The sequence below is a fragment of the Ochotona princeps genome, chromosome 3, assembly GCF_030435755.1.
Source record: "Ochotona princeps isolate mOchPri1 chromosome 3, mOchPri1.hap1, whole genome shotgun sequence".
In the NCBI taxonomy this organism is placed as follows: domain Eukaryota; kingdom Metazoa; phylum Chordata; class Mammalia; order Lagomorpha; family Ochotonidae; genus Ochotona; species Ochotona princeps.
In genome coordinates, this window is record NC_080834.1 from 56,003,023 (window position 1) to 56,020,696 (window position 17,674).

Genomic DNA, 17,674 nt, shown 5'->3' on the forward strand with positions numbered 1-17,674 from the left:
ATCAAACAAAAGATCTTTCTGTCTCCTTCTCTCTATAAATCTGCCTTTCCAACAATAATAAATAATAAATTAGTTAATTAAACATTGTCAAAAGATTACCTGGGCCAGCACAATAGATCAACAGGCTGATTGTTTACCCAGTGGAGACAGCACCCCATATGGGTAGAGTTCTTATCTTGGTTGCTCCATTTCCAATGCAGCTCTCTGCCTATGTCCTGGAACATCAGTGGAGGAGGCCCAGCGGCGTGGCCTAGTGGTTAAAGTCCTCGCCTTGAACGCGCCCCGGGATCCCATATGGGTGCCGGTTCTAATCCCGGCAGCTCCACTTCCCATCCAGCTCCCTGCTTGTGGCCTGGGAAAGCAGTCAAGGACGGCCCAATGCATTGGGATTCTGCACCTGCGTGGGAGACCTGGAAGAGGTTCCTGGTTCCCGGCATCTGATTGGCGCGCACCGGCCCGTTGCGGCTCACTTGGGGAATGAATCATCGGACGGAAGATCTTCCTCTCTGTCTCTCCTCCTCTCTGTATATCTGACTTTGTAATAAAAATTAAAAAAAAAATCAGTGGAGGATGTCCAAAGTCCTTGTGATGCAGCAACCACCTGGGATACCCAGAAGAGGCTTCTGGCTTCCAGGTTTGGATCAGCTCATCCATCTGGGGAGTTGAGCTAGTGGATGGAAGGTCTTTTATATCTTTCCTTTCTGTCTCTGTGAAATTTGCTTTTCAAATATAAAATAAATGAACTTTCAAAAACATACAGGCATCTTTAAGTAAATGTGTACTTGCATATTTTCAAAGTAAAATTTACTAAATTAAATTCACCATGTAATTTCTTCTTATGCATATACTGTCATCATGATCACTGGCCGATATAAATCATAATGATCACTCTCTTCCATATATAATTGGCTAATACCTGCACATTCCTGCTTGGCTTTATAATCAATTATTTTTAATTGATCCTTAGCATATTTTTACTTAATCAATGCAATCTTCAAAACAATGTAAAAATGTGCCTTCTAATTGACCTTACGCAGCTAGTTATGAAACCTGTAGCTTAAATTGAAAATCACATATTATATTTACTCAATCCTTCCTTTCTGTCACAAGCTCCTCAAAAAATGTTAAGCTTCAGGCCTGGCACAATAGCGTCATAGTTAAAGTCCTCACCTTGAACGCGCTGGGATCCCATATGGGCACTGGTTCTAATCCCGCAAGTCCTGCTTCCCATCCAGTTCCCTGCTTGTAGCCTGGGAAAGCAGTCAAGAATAACCCAAACCTTCAGGAGCCTGCAATGGTGTGGGATACCCAGAAGCACCTGGCTCCTGTCTTCGGATTGGCTCAGCTCCAGCCACCGTGGCCACTTGGGGAGTGAACCATCAGATGGAAGATCTTCCTCTCTGTCTTTCCTCCTCTCTGTAGATCTGCCTTTCCAATTAAAAAAAAAAAAATGTTGAGCTTCTATCTTGATTACCTTACCAACTACAGAATGCTCAAAAAATCACAGGCCACTTATGCAGTTTCTCTGAATCTATAAGAAATACAAAGGAAGAATTGCGTTTTTTTTTTCTTTCTTTACATATATGCAAGACAGCCAAGGCAATGCTACAATTGTGGAAAACAAATTAAATACTTGTTGACTAAGATGTTAAGAAGGGAAAGATGAAAATTAAATTTAAAAATTAATGTGGAGTAACCTCAAAATAGAAGAAAACCTTTTCACTTTTTATTGTATCCATCCCGCTTGGCAAACAGTTACTATGCAGATGGGCAAATGTTCTGTTTTCACAATTTTACACATTTATTTTGTGCTCCTTACCAATATTCTATGGAACTTCAAAACAAAAAGACAAAAATGAAAAATCAATCAAGTAACAAGTCTTTATTCTCATCTTCAAGGGAAAACCATTTTATAGTATGCTATTTAGGTTCATTAACGTTCATATTGTATTTTGCAAACACAAAAAATTATCATCTTTGTGGTAAGGAAAAGTGTATCTAATTCTAAATATGCATTCTCCCACAAATTAGATGTCCCGAGGTCTTAAAGGTTGATTAAGTTGAACCAGGTAACAGATGAAGTGAATAAAGATTTTTCTGCAGGTCATGGGGAAGAAAATCTTTATCACATTTAATGATATATAAAGACATCACAAGCAAGAAATAATCAGTTTGACCAAGATCTTACAATCACTGTATATGGTGAGGATGAGATGACCCAGAGGAAGCTCCAGAATCCTAAAGCCCACAACTGTTTTTTTTTTTTTTTCTTACAGTTTCAGAAGCATGTTTTCAAGTTTGAATTAAAAGTGACAAACACCCCTAGGGACTCTTTTCTCACTCTACCAAACTCTGGCTGAAATAAGTGATAGCAAATAATGCAAAAGGTATTAACAGAAAAGTCGGGGGGGAAGATCAGAGATCTTAAATTGTGACAAAGTTTACAGATGGACTGATAGGTCGAAAGCAATTGCTAGAGCCTGAAAATAGGAACAACCTGAAGACATCTAGCCAATTAGCTCCTGAAAGACTGAAAATTTGGAGGTCATTAGCACTATAAAAGAAGGTAAGTGCAAGTAGGTAACAAGGGGACTGCAGGCTGTACTTTGGAGCTTTTCTTCCAGCACATATATGGAAATATGCATATGCTACCTGACATCCTGCAAACAGGATCAGGGAATCATTCTCTGAAAGACTGAACAGAAGGCTCCGGCTCCAGCCCCAAACACAATTAGCACAGAAAAAGACAGGAGAATCACATGGTTCACAAGAGGGGTTAAGTATTTTACTGTCAGGTAGGACTCTCATCCATCATCCACGACCTATCCAAAGATTTCAGTAGGCAAGTCTAAAGCCCTCCACTTCAGACTGCTTTCAAGAAATCTTGTGAAAGACATGAAGATTTGTCCCTGAAGAAACATATTCCAACAAAAGACTTTACCTTTTTCGTAATTAACAGAAATATAAAAACTGGCTGAACTTTGTGTCTTCCAAACAATGAAGCCCATGAGGAACTGCCCTTATGCAGAGAGTTTTCACAGCTGCCTTTTCCTGCAACATTCTGAAACATGACTTGATACCATTGGAGCACAGGGCATCTACAGCCTTAAGGTTAGAGACCAAACCAACTCAAGAAGAAAATATGGCACAGAGTGGGAATATACTCCAAAAGATAAAAGGATAGAATTTATTAAAATAAAAGATGGTAAAAACACTTCACAAGAAATGTGGAAAATATGATTTACTAAAATAGAAGTAATCTAATAGAAAGAAAAACTTGTAAGAACAGAATGACAGAATGATGGACGGCTTAGGAGGAAAAGGTATGAAAACTAGAGGGGCAAGCCTTTGTGCAGTGGTTAAGATGCAACCTGGGGCACCTGCATCCTGTATGGGAGAACTTGGGTTCATGTCCTGACTCAGCTACTGATTCCAATTTCCTGCCTGTGTGCACCCACCTTGGGGGGTAGCAGATGATGGTTCAGGTTCTGAGTCCCTGCCACTGACATGAGACCCGAGCTGAGTTCTGAGCTCCCGGCTTTGGACTGCACTACTCCTGATGGCTGTGGATTTCTGCGGAATAAACCAGCAGATGGAAGATTGTTGTCTCTCTCTGTCTCACCTTCCCTCTTGCAATTCAAATAAATAATTATTTCTTTTTACCTTGGAGATCAAATATTACAAAATCTTTGAAACATGGAAGAAAAATGTAGAGATGGAAATCAGATCCAAAACATAAGAAAATATTTCAATAATGGAAAACAAATTTTTAATCAGATTGATCTTACTAAGGGAACATTTAGATGCTAATATCTTAATGTATCATATCCTGCCTAAAACACCTCAACTGATTCACTCTGCCTAGTAATCTCACTCTACTTCTGAATAATTAGGGTCACTTGAACAAAACTGATCTTGAAATCTTTATGACCAAACTTTTTCCTACAAATGATGTATATCCTTTTATTTTTTAAAAAACTTTTATTCAATACTTTGCTTCTCAGAAAACTAAAAAATAGTAGTTAGAGGCTATCATCTGTTGCCTCAAATACATAAATCTGGAGCACGGTTCAAGTTCTCATTCCTATGTATTACTTCCTTTTTTTGTTTTTTTAAACGTTTATTTCATTTTTTCATTACAAAGTCAGATATATACATAGAAAGGAGGAGAGACAGAAAGGAAGATCTTCCATCCAATGATTCACTCCCCAAGTGAGCACAATGGCCAGTACTGTGCCAATCCGAAGCCAGGAGCCAGGAACTTCTTCCAGGTCTCCCACATGCGTGCAGGGTTCCAAAGCTTTGGGCCATCCTCGACTGCTTTCCCAGGCCACAAGCAGGGAGCTGGATGGGAAGTGGAGCTGCCAGGATTAGAACCGGCACCCATATGGGATCCTGGCGCATTCAAGGTGAGGACTTTATCCTCTAGGCCATGCCGCCGGGCCCTATGTATTACTTTCTTCCCTCTGTGAGCCCACATTTGGGATGGCAGGGTAGCACGATAGCCAAGAACATGAATTGTGCCGAGAGACAGACCTGAATTCAAGCTGATGTTCTGCTAGATACTTAATCTGTTCAAATGTTATTGCATTTACAATTAAACTGAAAATATAATAACTGTTCTTACAGATTTGCCATGAGAATAACACTAAATGGGAATGTAATAACACATGATTTGTTTATAAATCTTAACTAATAACATTGCAGAATCAGACATTAGTTTTCAAGCTGCCTTTTCACCTATCAATGGTGAAATATCTAACTATGATTAAGGGAGCAAAATGGTCTATTATGAAATGAACTGTATCCTTCAAGTGCAAGTCAAGAAGCAAAAACTCCTGAAATTATGATATTTGGAGAAACAGTCTTTTGAAGATAATCAGCTTTATAAGAGATCATGAGACTGAGCCCTCACGATGGGATTAGGATTAGTTTGTTTTGTTCTATTTTGTTTGTTAGTTTTTTAGCTTTTAAAAAATTTTTGGGGCCCGGCGGCGTGGCCTAGTGGCTAAAGTCCTCGCCTTGAAAGCCCCGGGATCCCATATGGCCACCGGTTCTAATCCCAGCAGCTCCACTTCCCATCCAGCTCCCTGCTTGTGGCCTGGGAAAGCAGTTGAGGACGGCCCAATGCATTGGGACCCTGCACCCGCATGGGAGACCCGGAAGAGGTTCCTGGTTCCCGGCTTCTGATTGGCGCACACCGGCCCGTTGCAGCTCACTTGGGGAGTGAATCATCGGACAGAAGATCTTCCTCTCTGTCTCTCCTCCTCTGTGTATATCTGGCTGTAATAAAATGAATAAATCTTTAAAAAAAAATAAAAAATTTTGATTATGTTTACATAATTAAGCAGGGTGAGAAAGATTAAGGACCAGAGAAAAGTGGGTGAGATCACTGTGTGAAGAAATTTTCTTATTCTTTCTCCTGTATCTGGAAGGAGGGAGAATATGAGGGGAGAAGCCACACCAAGCCTTCCAACTGCCTCTCTACCTGGGGATGGGAACGCACACTCAATGTCATCCTAGGGTCCCAAATGTGGAGCATGTTCCAAGGATTCTGCTTAAGTGTTTTAGTTAATCCTGAAATGCTGTCAATCTCACTGAGGAAATACTTGCAACATGTATTGGTTGACATAGTAAACCTTCATTCGCCCAGATATTTGTTGTCAATGCTTGTTCTGGGTAGTTGGTCAATTTTTTCTGTGCTCCTTCCTCGACTATGTTACCAGATGTTCTCTGCAGGACCAAATGGAATGCCATTTCCTCAACGTGAATTCAGTTATGTTGGGGCCCAACCTGGGCTGTCCTCCACTCCGTCCATGTTCTTAAATCTGCCCATGGATGTTATGAACTGGCCCAGCCTGGCCTAAATTCAGAATTGACCCACAAATATATCAGAGAATACGGTAACCTGGTCTGGTCTGGGCTGTTTACAACATTGGTCCTTGTGCTCACCTGCAGGGACTGCGTCCTGACAGGAATTCCCCACACTCCTCTATTAGGTCTCTACCCACCAGTGGGTCCTTGACCCTCCTCCACTGCCTGTCCTGGCAGGAATAGTGGCCTTGTCTGACCAGCCCATACTCATTCTGTTTCTTATTGTTGGGTGTTATAGCCCAGCCACACTCAGATACAGCTCTCATGTAATTCACCAGGTGCCAAGATCTAGACCAGCCTGTCCCATACTCACCCTGGCTCTCACAAGCATCAGGGGGTGCTGGAGTCTAGCTCAATCTGGCACACTCCAGACCCAGTCCGCACCCAGGCCAAGGATCACCGCAACCATGTCAAGCCCAGATCGCCAGCCCTATTCCAGCTTTCACACTCACCACTAGAAACCACAACCTGGCCAGGGCATTCCCTTAGCTCCCCAACCAGGCCTGCTGCCAGTCACAGACCTTGCGCATTCCAGTGGTTACTCTAACCCAGCTCGGCATAGCCCATCCCAAGTTTCACCTATGCCATTGGATGCTACAGTTTGGCCTGTCCCAGCCTATCACCAATGCCAACTTTCACCGGTAGGTGCTGTAGCCTAGCTCTGTTCAGTCTGCTTCCATCTGTTTCATGCAAACCAGTAGGTGTGATAGCCTAGCCTGGCAGGACCTGCACTCCAGCCTGGCTCTTGCCCATGCCAATGTGCTAGGCCCGGTCCTGCCCAATCCACCCCCCTCCAGAATCAACCTACACACCTTTCAGTGGGTGGAGCTACCTTGCCTGGCCTAACCAATACCCAGGCATGAATCACATACTCAACAGTAGGAAGTACAGCACACCAGAGGAGTTTTCCAAGTTCCTCCACCAGACCCACTCCCAGACCTAGATCTCACATGTGTCAACAGGTGCTTTGGGGCTTTATCTGACATGGTCCTCCCCCAACGTCTCTTGCCCCCTGACCTCCCCTGTTTTCCCCACCTCCCCCGCCCCACTCTCCCCGCCTTTGTGACAGCTGGTGGATGTTGAATACCAGCCTGCCCCACACCCTGTTCTTGGGTGTGCATGTGGATGTTGTACCCTGAACAAGCATGACCTATTCCCAACCCCAGTACCCAGGAGTGTTGGAGGGTTCCATGGTCATGTCTAACTCAACCCATCATTACCTCCAGCTCTTAAGCAAGTCAGTGGAAATTGTAGCTCCACAAGAGTGGGTGTATAAATTCCCCATAAAATCTGCCCCTAGACCTGATTCTCTAACATGCTGGTTCACATCATGGCCCAGCATAACATCATCTGTCCCCTGTTCCAACTCTCACTGGAGGGTGCGAGGATCTAGCCCAGCCTGGTAGGCCCCGAGCCCTAGCTTTAGTGTGCACCAGTGATCAGTGGTCAGGGATGGTCAATGCTAACACAGCCGAGGTCTCCGACGTGACCTGGTGCACCAGCCTGACCCTTAAAGGTCCTCCAGTCCCCGCTTCCAAACCATTCAATCTCAGTCCCCTTGCATAGCTGCAAATACAGGGGCAGTCCCTTGGTCAGTGGAAGTCCCTCAAAAGTCATTCCTCACCTGCAACACACTCCCACAGCAGTCCTCCCTCTAATGCATCCCCTGACTCCCTTCCCTGGGCAGAACACAGTCTCTGCTCCTCGGAGTGAATGGGTTCCCCAGTCCAATCTTCCTAAGTCCAGTCTTCCAGTGGAGTGGTGTGCTGTCTTGGAACTCAGCCCATCCATTGGGTCCCAAGCTCCTGGCAAGTGTGCTGGGCCTGGGACCTTACCCTCCTCTGACTCAAATTTCAAGCCTATTCAAAGCTCCCCAACCCAATCTTATAGCACATCATGTCAGCATATTAACCTAGGGTCCTACCCTCCCCTCACCTTACTCCTCCCAGGACCAAGGACATGGGGACATCCCCAGGATTGCCAGCTGCCTTGGCGTGAATTCCCAGGACCCCACATGCTCTCACTGACACTAACTCCCAGGTCAACACTACAGGTACAATGGTGGCAGCTGGTGCACACTGCAGGCAGCATGTACAATGGTTGGGATTAGTTTTTATAACAGTCTCCTTCTGTCTGCCATGTGAAGAGGCAAGATTTCTGTATGCCAGTCCAGAGATATCCTTTATTGGAACAAAACAAGGCTAACCTGCAATTCCAGGTTCCAGAATTGTGACAAGATAAATTTTGTTCATTTAAGTCACATAGTCATGGTAACCTGGGTAACATGAAGTTAGAGAGAGGACATTCCTTTTGGTACTTCACTAAAAGATTAACACGCCAGAATCCTATGTCAGAGTCCCAGTTCCAGTCTGACTGCTCCACTTATAATTCATCTCCCTGTTAATGGGACTAGGAAAGCAGTGCAAGGTGACCCCAGCACTTGGGTGTCTGTCTCCCGTGTGGGACACTGGGATCAAGCTTCTGGTGTCCAGCTTTGGCATAGTCCAGCACTGGCAATTGTAGCCATTTAGGGGGTCTAAAGTAGAGGATTCACCCCCAACCCTCTCTCTGCCTGTCTCTTCCTCTCTCTAATACTATTCCTTTCAAATAAAATTTAAAAGAAAAAAGACAAAAAGACACAAAGAAGTTTTATACTTACAATATAACAAATAAGAACAACAAAAACCTCTAAATAAATGAGTTTTGCTACGTATACAGCAGAAAAGAACATTAAAGACAGGGATAATATGTTCAGCTAATTTTTAAGAAAGCTGAACATATTATCCTTATATCTGTATAGCCTTGAGTATTTAATGTATCTTAACATATTTTTAAAGCATCTTGATAAACTGATTGAATATCTAAATGATGGGATGGTGTTTCGGGACAGCTTTGAAGCTGCTGCCCTGTCAAGGGTCCCTATTTTTGAGTACCAGCTCCAACTTCAGTACAACTTCCTACTAATATGCACCTTGCAGCAGGTAGTGCTTCAAGTACTTAGGTCCCTAGCACTCACACAGAAGACATGAGCATTTTGGCTCCTGAGTTTGACCTGGCCCAAGGTCACCAGTTGTGGTATTTGGGGAGTAAAACAGCAGATGGAAGCTGTTGCACTCTGTCACCATACAGTTAAATAAATAAATAAATAAATAAATAGCAAATACATGAAACTTGGAAAAAAAATAAAAGGACGACATATACAAACCACTTAAATAGCTATGTGCTTTTTAAAAAGTGTTCATTGAAAAATTTCAGGTGCTTTGAAGAGAAAACAAAGCTATTATTTAAACAGTAGATAGAAGTTATTTTTCTCTTAATGGCGAATAGATGATTCATAGGAGAGATAATCTCAAGTGAGTTATAAAGGTCAATCCTTTGTAGACCAAAATACATTTTCAAGTTCAATATAAACAGAAATGTCTAATTATTGAGATATACTACCTAGGGACAACTTCACATGGCAAGGCTAAAATCCTCAAGTGCTGGGGTCCATGTGATTTGTGTGGAAGAGAGGAAGGTGTGAGGAGAATTGTTCCATTGCAGGCAGGCCCGCAAGGAATTTCCCGCTGTTTGGCAGAGCCCGGCGGATGTTTCTACGACCACCTGAATGCAGCTCCACCTCCCTTTGCATGGACACCAGACAACCCCCTGAGATTTCTATATTTATTTAGGCATTGTCTGCCTCTGTGGAATTAATTTTTAGTACCAACGTGAGCTTGGAAGTTGCTGATACCGTTTTAGCAAAAGGACCTTTTATTGCTGCCCCCATTGACCATATGCTAATCAAGGGTGCTAAGTTCCCAGGTGTAGTGGGAATCTATTCTTTCCCTCTTTCTTTGATCTTTAGATCCTTCCTTCTGTGATGCCTTTCCTCCCTTAACTGATTCAAGACTAAGTTGCAGAATGAGGATTGTAGTAGGAACGTGTTACTGATTGATATGCACCATCTATTGAGAACTTCCTGACCACAGGGTCAGGATGGATAACATCCTGCTTTAAGGTGAAACAAATGGCAGAATTATCCTTACAAACACCTCCTTGACCATGACGTAAAAAGTCTGAGCCAGAGTTTGACTGGTTCTGTATAAATAAAGTGGACAGCTTTCTCGCATTGTCCACGATGATCATGGAATCCGAGTGGTCTCTCTCTCTCTTTGCGCCTCATCCACGCACCCTTCTCGAGTTCCGAACTCAGCTGGAGCTGGACTCCGGCACTCAAGTGACTTGATTTTTAAAGAGAAACTGACCTCTCCCCTAAAGAAAATCTGATGCATCATTTCCTATAAATGAATAATTACATCACTATACTAATAATATGAGAGCATTTAAATATTTCCTCAATATTGGAAATAGCTATAGATTTCAAGTAACATTTCAGTCCTAAATTTCCAGTTAATTAACCTCATTAAAATTTTTAGAGAATAATAATGAGGAAAGATTGCACAAGACTTTACCTTGTACATTTTAAACATTTATTTGCTGTTAAACATAGATTTGAAAGCCAGCTAACATTGTAAAACTCATTTAATGATCATATTATTTTAGCTCACTAAATTAAAACAGATATTTTTAAAACACTAAAAAATAGTACATAACATGGTGCAGAAAATATAAAAGATTTGGAGTGAGATTAGAGAGGCAAATTTCTACCAAAAGCCTCAGTATGTATCAAAAACCATTTGTTCCTAGGTTCCATCAATATTTCCCATATACAGAAACAGAATACTAAGATGAAGTCATTCAGCCAATAATTTAACAAATTAGGAAAGATTTCAAAGTATGCAAAATTTTCTAATGGAAAAAGGAAAAAAGTATTCTGAAACACTTGTAAAAAGTAGCTCAGTTCATTTCAGCTTTTAAAAAAATAAAAACAATGCACAAAAATGGCCATTAGACATAAAGCTACAAGCAAACTAGTGACAGTTGCCTTGTCTCATAAAATAATAGCCCATAACCTGTACAAGAATCAAGTTATTCAACTTACTCCTTAATAGACTGTACCTAAAAAATGACTTTGACATTCCATACATATCTCCTGAGTGCATACTCTGCCAGACACCATTCTGAACATTAAAAATGTACAATAGTAGCAACACAACGCGAAAGGCCCTGCTCTCACGGAGCTCGTACTGACATGGAAAGGGATTATTTATATTAAATTTAAATCCCTCTTATGCTAAACTGCAGCTTCCCGTTCTCTTTTGCACTACAGATCAGAAAGACCATTGGCTGCTGTCCCACCTTTTTGAAAGCCCTTTATTCCACACACATACTTTTCTCATTAGTATACAATGTGTAGCAAGAGTTCTATACTTTTTATGCATCCTTATAAATTCATTATTCATAAGAAGAAAAAAGTAAACTTTCATAATACACACACCACGCATTTTGATTTCAAATATAGTTTTAAATAATCAGACTTAATGCTGGAAATAGCAAATAGTAATAAAATAATTCAATTGTAGAATTAATCACGGTAATGTCTGAGGAATAGAAAAAGATAAAGGGGACATAGGTGTGTCAAATATTGTACAAATGTTGATAAAAATCAAAGAATTATGAAAGGACCTACAGAGCTTCCTATACATTCAAAAGCCCTGTGTATATATTCCAGACTGTGCAACCTGTCCACCAAGCATCCCTGGCAGAGTCAGCAGAGGTCACCAATGATTGCTTTCTCTGCAAACACAAAATGTTGAAAGACATGGTCAGTCCATGCCAAGGGAGAGTGCAGGATGTTCAGTCTGTCTCTACTACACAGGACTCTAGGCTAACTAAGCAAGGGCTTTGTATACTGAAGAACTGGAAAGGCTAGACCTCCCCAGTGTACATCAGCAGCCTGAGAGGGGGCGAACCAGAAAACCATGTTCCCAGAATGCACCAGTCTCCAGCACAGCAACCCCTACTACCATGTAACTCGTGACAACATCAACTCTGCCAAAACTTTCTTTATAGGTAAAGCATCCCCCCTACATTGCTGATGTGAATATAGTGAAGCAATGTAAACTTATGTCTCATATATGTAACTATTTCTATAAAGTTCCTAAACTTCTGAAATCAAAACTGATCTTCTACCACTTGAACATTTCTATACGCATTCCAACGTGGCAATGCCCTCTCTTTAATTCAGACTACTTTCTTCAATGTTATCATGAATTTGGTACACATTCTAATAGTGTAAATCAAGTGCTGCAAACAGGATTACAAAATGATACATTCAAGTAAGAACAAAAGGGAGAAAAAAATACCTTTACTTTGGATCCATGAGGCACTACTACAGACTTATTTTGCTTTGGTGGGATATACAGCTCCCATTTTCCATAATCCAGTTTCTTGTATGGGTATGAAAATGGATTCCAACCATCTAAAAATAAAGACCAGTTATCAATAGCATGAAGGATTGATAACTAAAGAATTTCAAACACAATAGTATATACCTTAGTGGTATAAATTAAACAGCATCAACTCTAAAATGCTAATCAAATGCTCTACTAGTCATATAGGAAAAGTAGGGTATTTTTAATTTATTTGTAACAAATACATTTCAAAGGTTGTCTTGCATCTTAATATTAAAGCATTGCCCATGTACTTTCACCTTCAATATATCTGTCAATAAATAGAATGCAAAAAGTAAAAGATCTTTTTAGGAGATACTGTGAAGAAAAAGAGGTAATATGAACAAATAAAATGCATCCAGGGTAATTAGAAAAGATATGTGCCATGGTGAGGAACAATGAAGAAAAATAATTAAACTCATATAATTAGTCAAATTCACAGGAGTGTGACAAGAGCCAAGTTAGAGTCTAAAGAAATGCATTAGGAAAGAATGGTAGAAAATCTTTTAAAGCTACATAATATAAAAGACAGGTGAAGTTTAGATCCTGGAAGAAAGACCAAGTGAACAATAACAGACCCATACAACAATAAATTTTTACCAGAATTGGCATTAAAAATCTGTGAGAACAAGAAGTTTAACCCAGTGTTAAAGTTACCTATGTCCCATGTCAGCTGCCTGGGTTTGACTGCAGGTCCCAGCTCCCAATTCCAGCTTCCCACTAGTACAGTTACTGGCAAGCAGCAGATGATGTTCAATAGTCTGGGCCCTGCTACCCAAATGGGAGAACTGGATTAAGTTCCTACATCCTGGCTCTGACCTGGCACCTCCCTTGCCACTATAAGCACATCTCTCTCCTCCTCTTCCTCTGAATACATTTTTTAAATCAATGAACTAAGACATACTTCTTAATAAGCTTTGCTACAATAATTTATTCTGAATAAAAAAGAAATAGATTCAAGTTCTAACAACATGTCTCAAATCATTTAAACATGGGTTAGTTTTTAATTATGACAGGCAAACTGTAAACTGCTTACAATAAAAAAATCACAGAAATATATTTACAATCAAGTGATTTTAACAGTTTTTAAGATAAGATGTAAAAAAGTAAAATTTAAGAAGATAATCAATTAATAAATCTGATCACTAAAATTGTAGGTAGACAGTCACATGGACAGACAGGTAGCAGACACACAGAATAACAAGACAAGTACCCAAATGGCAAGAAATACTAGTAATAAATCTAATATGAGGACATCTACAACATACGAAGCACATAATAATCAATGAGAAAAAACAACAATAAAAATAGGCAAAGTAAATTTTCAGAGAACATTCCATTTGAATGTCCAATAAACATACAGGAACATAATGATTCTCAAGTAGCTCATTGGTAAGCAGGAAATCAGAAAGTAACATTAAATGTCATTTTCTACTCATTACACTGGCCAAAACTGAGTTGCAAAATATTAAGTAAGCACAGAGATACAGCAACATTATTGCTAAGATATAAAGTGGCATAATCAACTTTGTTTCTCATAAAAAGTTAAATATATTCATGCTAACCATACAACCTAGAAATTCTATTCCTTGGAAGCAAGCCACCAAATTCTTGTAATTGTCCATAATAAAGTGTTCAAAACATTCAGTGGAAAATTATCTGTAATAGCTTTAAAATTTAAATCACCCACAAAAAAAGAATTAAAATCTTGTTATAGAATTAAACAAGCTAGCAATAGAATGAGTGCATTTGAATGAATGTTCCCACTCTTTCACTACATATGATTCCTTCATTCCTTTGACAACATAATAACCAGCCAAAATACTTCTGTTATCCTATTGGCATATTAATTATTATTTTTCTAATAAAAATATTTCCTCCCTAAAAAGATTTTTCATACTAATGAGATAAAGTTTTTGTCATATGATAATTTATCTTAAGATCCAAAATAAACAGAAATTACTGGATTTAGACATTTTCTGGGATACCCACATCCCGTAAGAGTATCTTGGTTTCAATCCTGGCTCAACTTCATATTCCAGCTTCCTGCTAATGTGCACTATGGAAAGCAGCAGACAATGGTTTAAGTACTTGAGTCTTTGTCTTCCACAAGGATACCTAGAATGAGTTCATTGCTGCTGGCTTTGGTCTGACCCAGTCCTATCTGTTGCAGGCATTTGAGAGTGAAATAACACATGGACAATATCTCCCACACCTCTTCCCTGCATCCCACACTTTCCCCACTAAACCAATCTCTGCCTTTCAAATAATAAATTAACTTATTTAAAAATGAAAGAAAAGGGGCCAGCACAATGATGCAGTTGGTTAAACCACTACTTGGAACACTGGCATCCCACATGAGGGTTAATGTGAGTGTGAGCTGTTCCTCTTCCGATCCAGCTTCCTGTAACTCACTTGGAAAAGCAGCTCCCAGGTGAAACCCATGTAAGAGTAAAATGCAGTTCTTGGCTGCTGAGAGGATGAACAGTGAATAACAGATTAAAAACAAGTCTGGGAGATCAAGGAATTCAAATGTATTATTGTGAAGAAATGAAAGTTGACAATTTTAACATAGAGACACACACTGAGATCACTACTGAACACACAGATACAAGTGTCTCCAGATAGTATTTTTTATAAAATTCTCACCAAGTATTTGCATAATAATTGATCTTCATTTCTGATATTTCCTACAACTTCCTAGGCATTACTAGATTCAAGATTGGAACCCCCAAAGTAAGATATGATTACTATTTGAGGTTTGGTATGGGGTAGGCATGTGGCTCAGTGTTTTATATCCATATGACATATCAGCATCCCTGGCTAAATCCCTGCTACTCCACATCTACTCCAGTTTCTTGATAATATGTATCCTGAAAGGCAGGATGCATCTTGGGCTCTAGGATTAATCCCAGTCTCAGCCATTGTAAGCACCTGATATTCGGAAGAGTATCTTTCTTTGCTGTTTTGTGGATCTTCACTCTCAGCCCCTCATTTTCAAACAAAATTTAAATAAAATTAAAACACGTGAATATGCTTTGTGTTTACATCAATTATTGTTGTGACATTTTCTAAGACATGGATTTTAATCAAATAAAGACAAGCTGACATATTTCTAAAGCACACATTTTAATAGGTATTTTATTGTTAACATGTTTTAATTCATCATTGTATTTGATAATGCAAAAGATTATTTTTGTCTACAGATTCAAATCAGCAGAAAATAATTTTAAAGCAAGATATGGAAAAGAAACAAAATGAGTATCACACTTTAATATGAACTGCTAACACTCATTCAGCACAGGCAATCAAACATTACCTAAGGTCACTGCACTGGCCACAAAAACTCTGTGTTTATCTCATACCAATAACCTTTCTTCTTATAACGTAAAAATCTCCACATAAAATCTTTAACGTCAGCTTCCATCAAACAATCCCAATTCTTTCACTTACATTGCAGGACTTTGCCTCAACAGCACTTAGTCAAATTATTTCTGCAGAAATTTTTTTAGTTTAATATAACATTTCATTATGCACGGTTGAAATGAATCCAACTCACTAAAAAGAATCTTCCATGTGAATATGTCAATGTGCTTAAAAACAGTCCACACTGGAGCCAACTCCTGCCAGTCTCAGGCTTCACCAAGCAAGGAGGCAAGATGCCTGGCAAATACTGCAGGCAGAACTTATGGCAGATACCACTTCTATACTGTCCAAGTGGACATCTCTCAAGTCATTACAGAGAATTAGAATATCACCACTTCAAAACTTGTAAGCATTCTTCCTCACTGAAGAAGAATGCAAAGTTTGCTTCTATAGATGGAAGTTTACACTTTTACTCATGTACAGAACAGAGCCCAGCCAAAAAAGCTCAGGATTAGAATATCCTATGGCACTATACTTATCTAAGATTATGGGAAGACAATAAATGCTCTGTAACTCTGACTTTCAAATAAATAAACGAATCTTTTTAAAAATGATGTTGTCAAGTAAAGGACCTAAGACGTTAAAATGTTTATGCTTCTAAACTGATTAACAAACTATTTTCTGGATAGTATTTTTTAACTCAGACCCCCAGAAGCTGCATATAAGAATCCTCAATTACTCATGTCCCCATCAAAACCAGAGATTATCATTTTAATAACAAGGCTTGTCTGGCTTGCTCAACCAGAGTTCACTAAGAGAATTAAGCCCTAATGCCCAAAGGATCCACTGCACATAACAAATTAAGTTCTCTTCAATCCATTTGGAATAGTACTTGTTACATGTAGGCCTTGTGAGAATTTAGAAAATAGGCATTTGAATCATTTTCCGTTTTCTGTGGATCAAGTGTTGACCCGGCATGACAAAATTGCCTTTCAGTATTGTTTAAGCATTACCAATAGTTTTAGAATATAACATTTTCGTTTCTTTTCAAAATAGGTTGTAATTGTAATTTTGATTATCTTCCTTAACGATTGTTCTTTGAGAATAGCTGGGTGGTGGATATATTTCCTTTTTCTTTTTTTCATTGATTTCTAGCTTTATTGAAATAAAGTTAATGGCATGGTTTATATTGTGGCTCGACACAGTGGCAATCAAACCATTTATTTATTTACCGACCTATTTCTGTACCAGTAGAAACCATTCAATCATCTCAAAATAGATTGTATGGAGAACTCCAACATAGCAACTACATAAAGAAAGGCAAAAGCAGAACAGCTCTGCTTGAAGTACCTTCCTCAACCCCTCACAGCCTACCATTTGAAAGTCAGTTCTAACAAGTGTTTTAGTATGTCATTTATATATTTGTAAATGCTTCATTGATTTTTAAGATGTATAATTTCAAGCTATTCAAATTCTGCATTTATCTTTAGTATATTTGATCCATTACAAGTTAAGCCTATATTAAATTATTTCATGATAGGTGAGGAATGTTAATACGTATCTTTGCTTCGACTCGTATTACTGATTTGTGTATCTTTCCATGTGATGTGATTAAATGAATTGTTTTGTCCCTACAGAATTCATGTTTGTCTAATCCTCAATTTTATGGAACCAAGAATGGGGTCTTAAGAAACTAACAACATCACAAGGATAAAGCGTTTATGAATGGAATCAACACCTTTATCCAGGAGACTGAAAAGAATTCTGTCTCCCCTTCTCTCATCTGCCAAGAAAGTTAACAGTCTGCAGTGCAGCGGAGGACTCTCACCAGAACGCAGTCATGCAGACACCTCAGCTCAGACTCACAACCTCCAAAACAGGGAGAGATAACTTTCTATTGTTTATAGGATTCAGTTTTATAGCAGCTCAAAGTGACTAAGCACATGCTGTAGCTCAAAAGCGAGTTATATTTTTTTTAATTTCAGTGACAATAAGGTGAAGGAAACAGCTAAAGCTGGGAAGAAATGTTATTTCTTTAGAAAGAAGATACAAGTAGAGAGAAAAGCAGTAAGTAGAAGAGAGAGAAAGAGGCTAATATA

General features: G+C 39.4%; 1 protein-coding gene across 1 annotated transcript in view; it reads right to left on the bottom strand.

Moving 5' to 3' along the window:
* Positions 1-17,674, bottom strand: part of GBE1 (1,4-alpha-glucan branching enzyme 1) — a 301,333-nt gene that overhangs the window by 183,510 nt on the left and 100,149 nt on the right. The window contains exon 3 of the mRNA XM_058661769.1: positions 12,123-12,238. Within this exon, the coding sequence (XP_058517752.1) occupies positions 12,123-12,238 (116 nt within the window). The remainder of the gene's footprint in view (positions 1-12,122; positions 12,239-17,674) is intronic.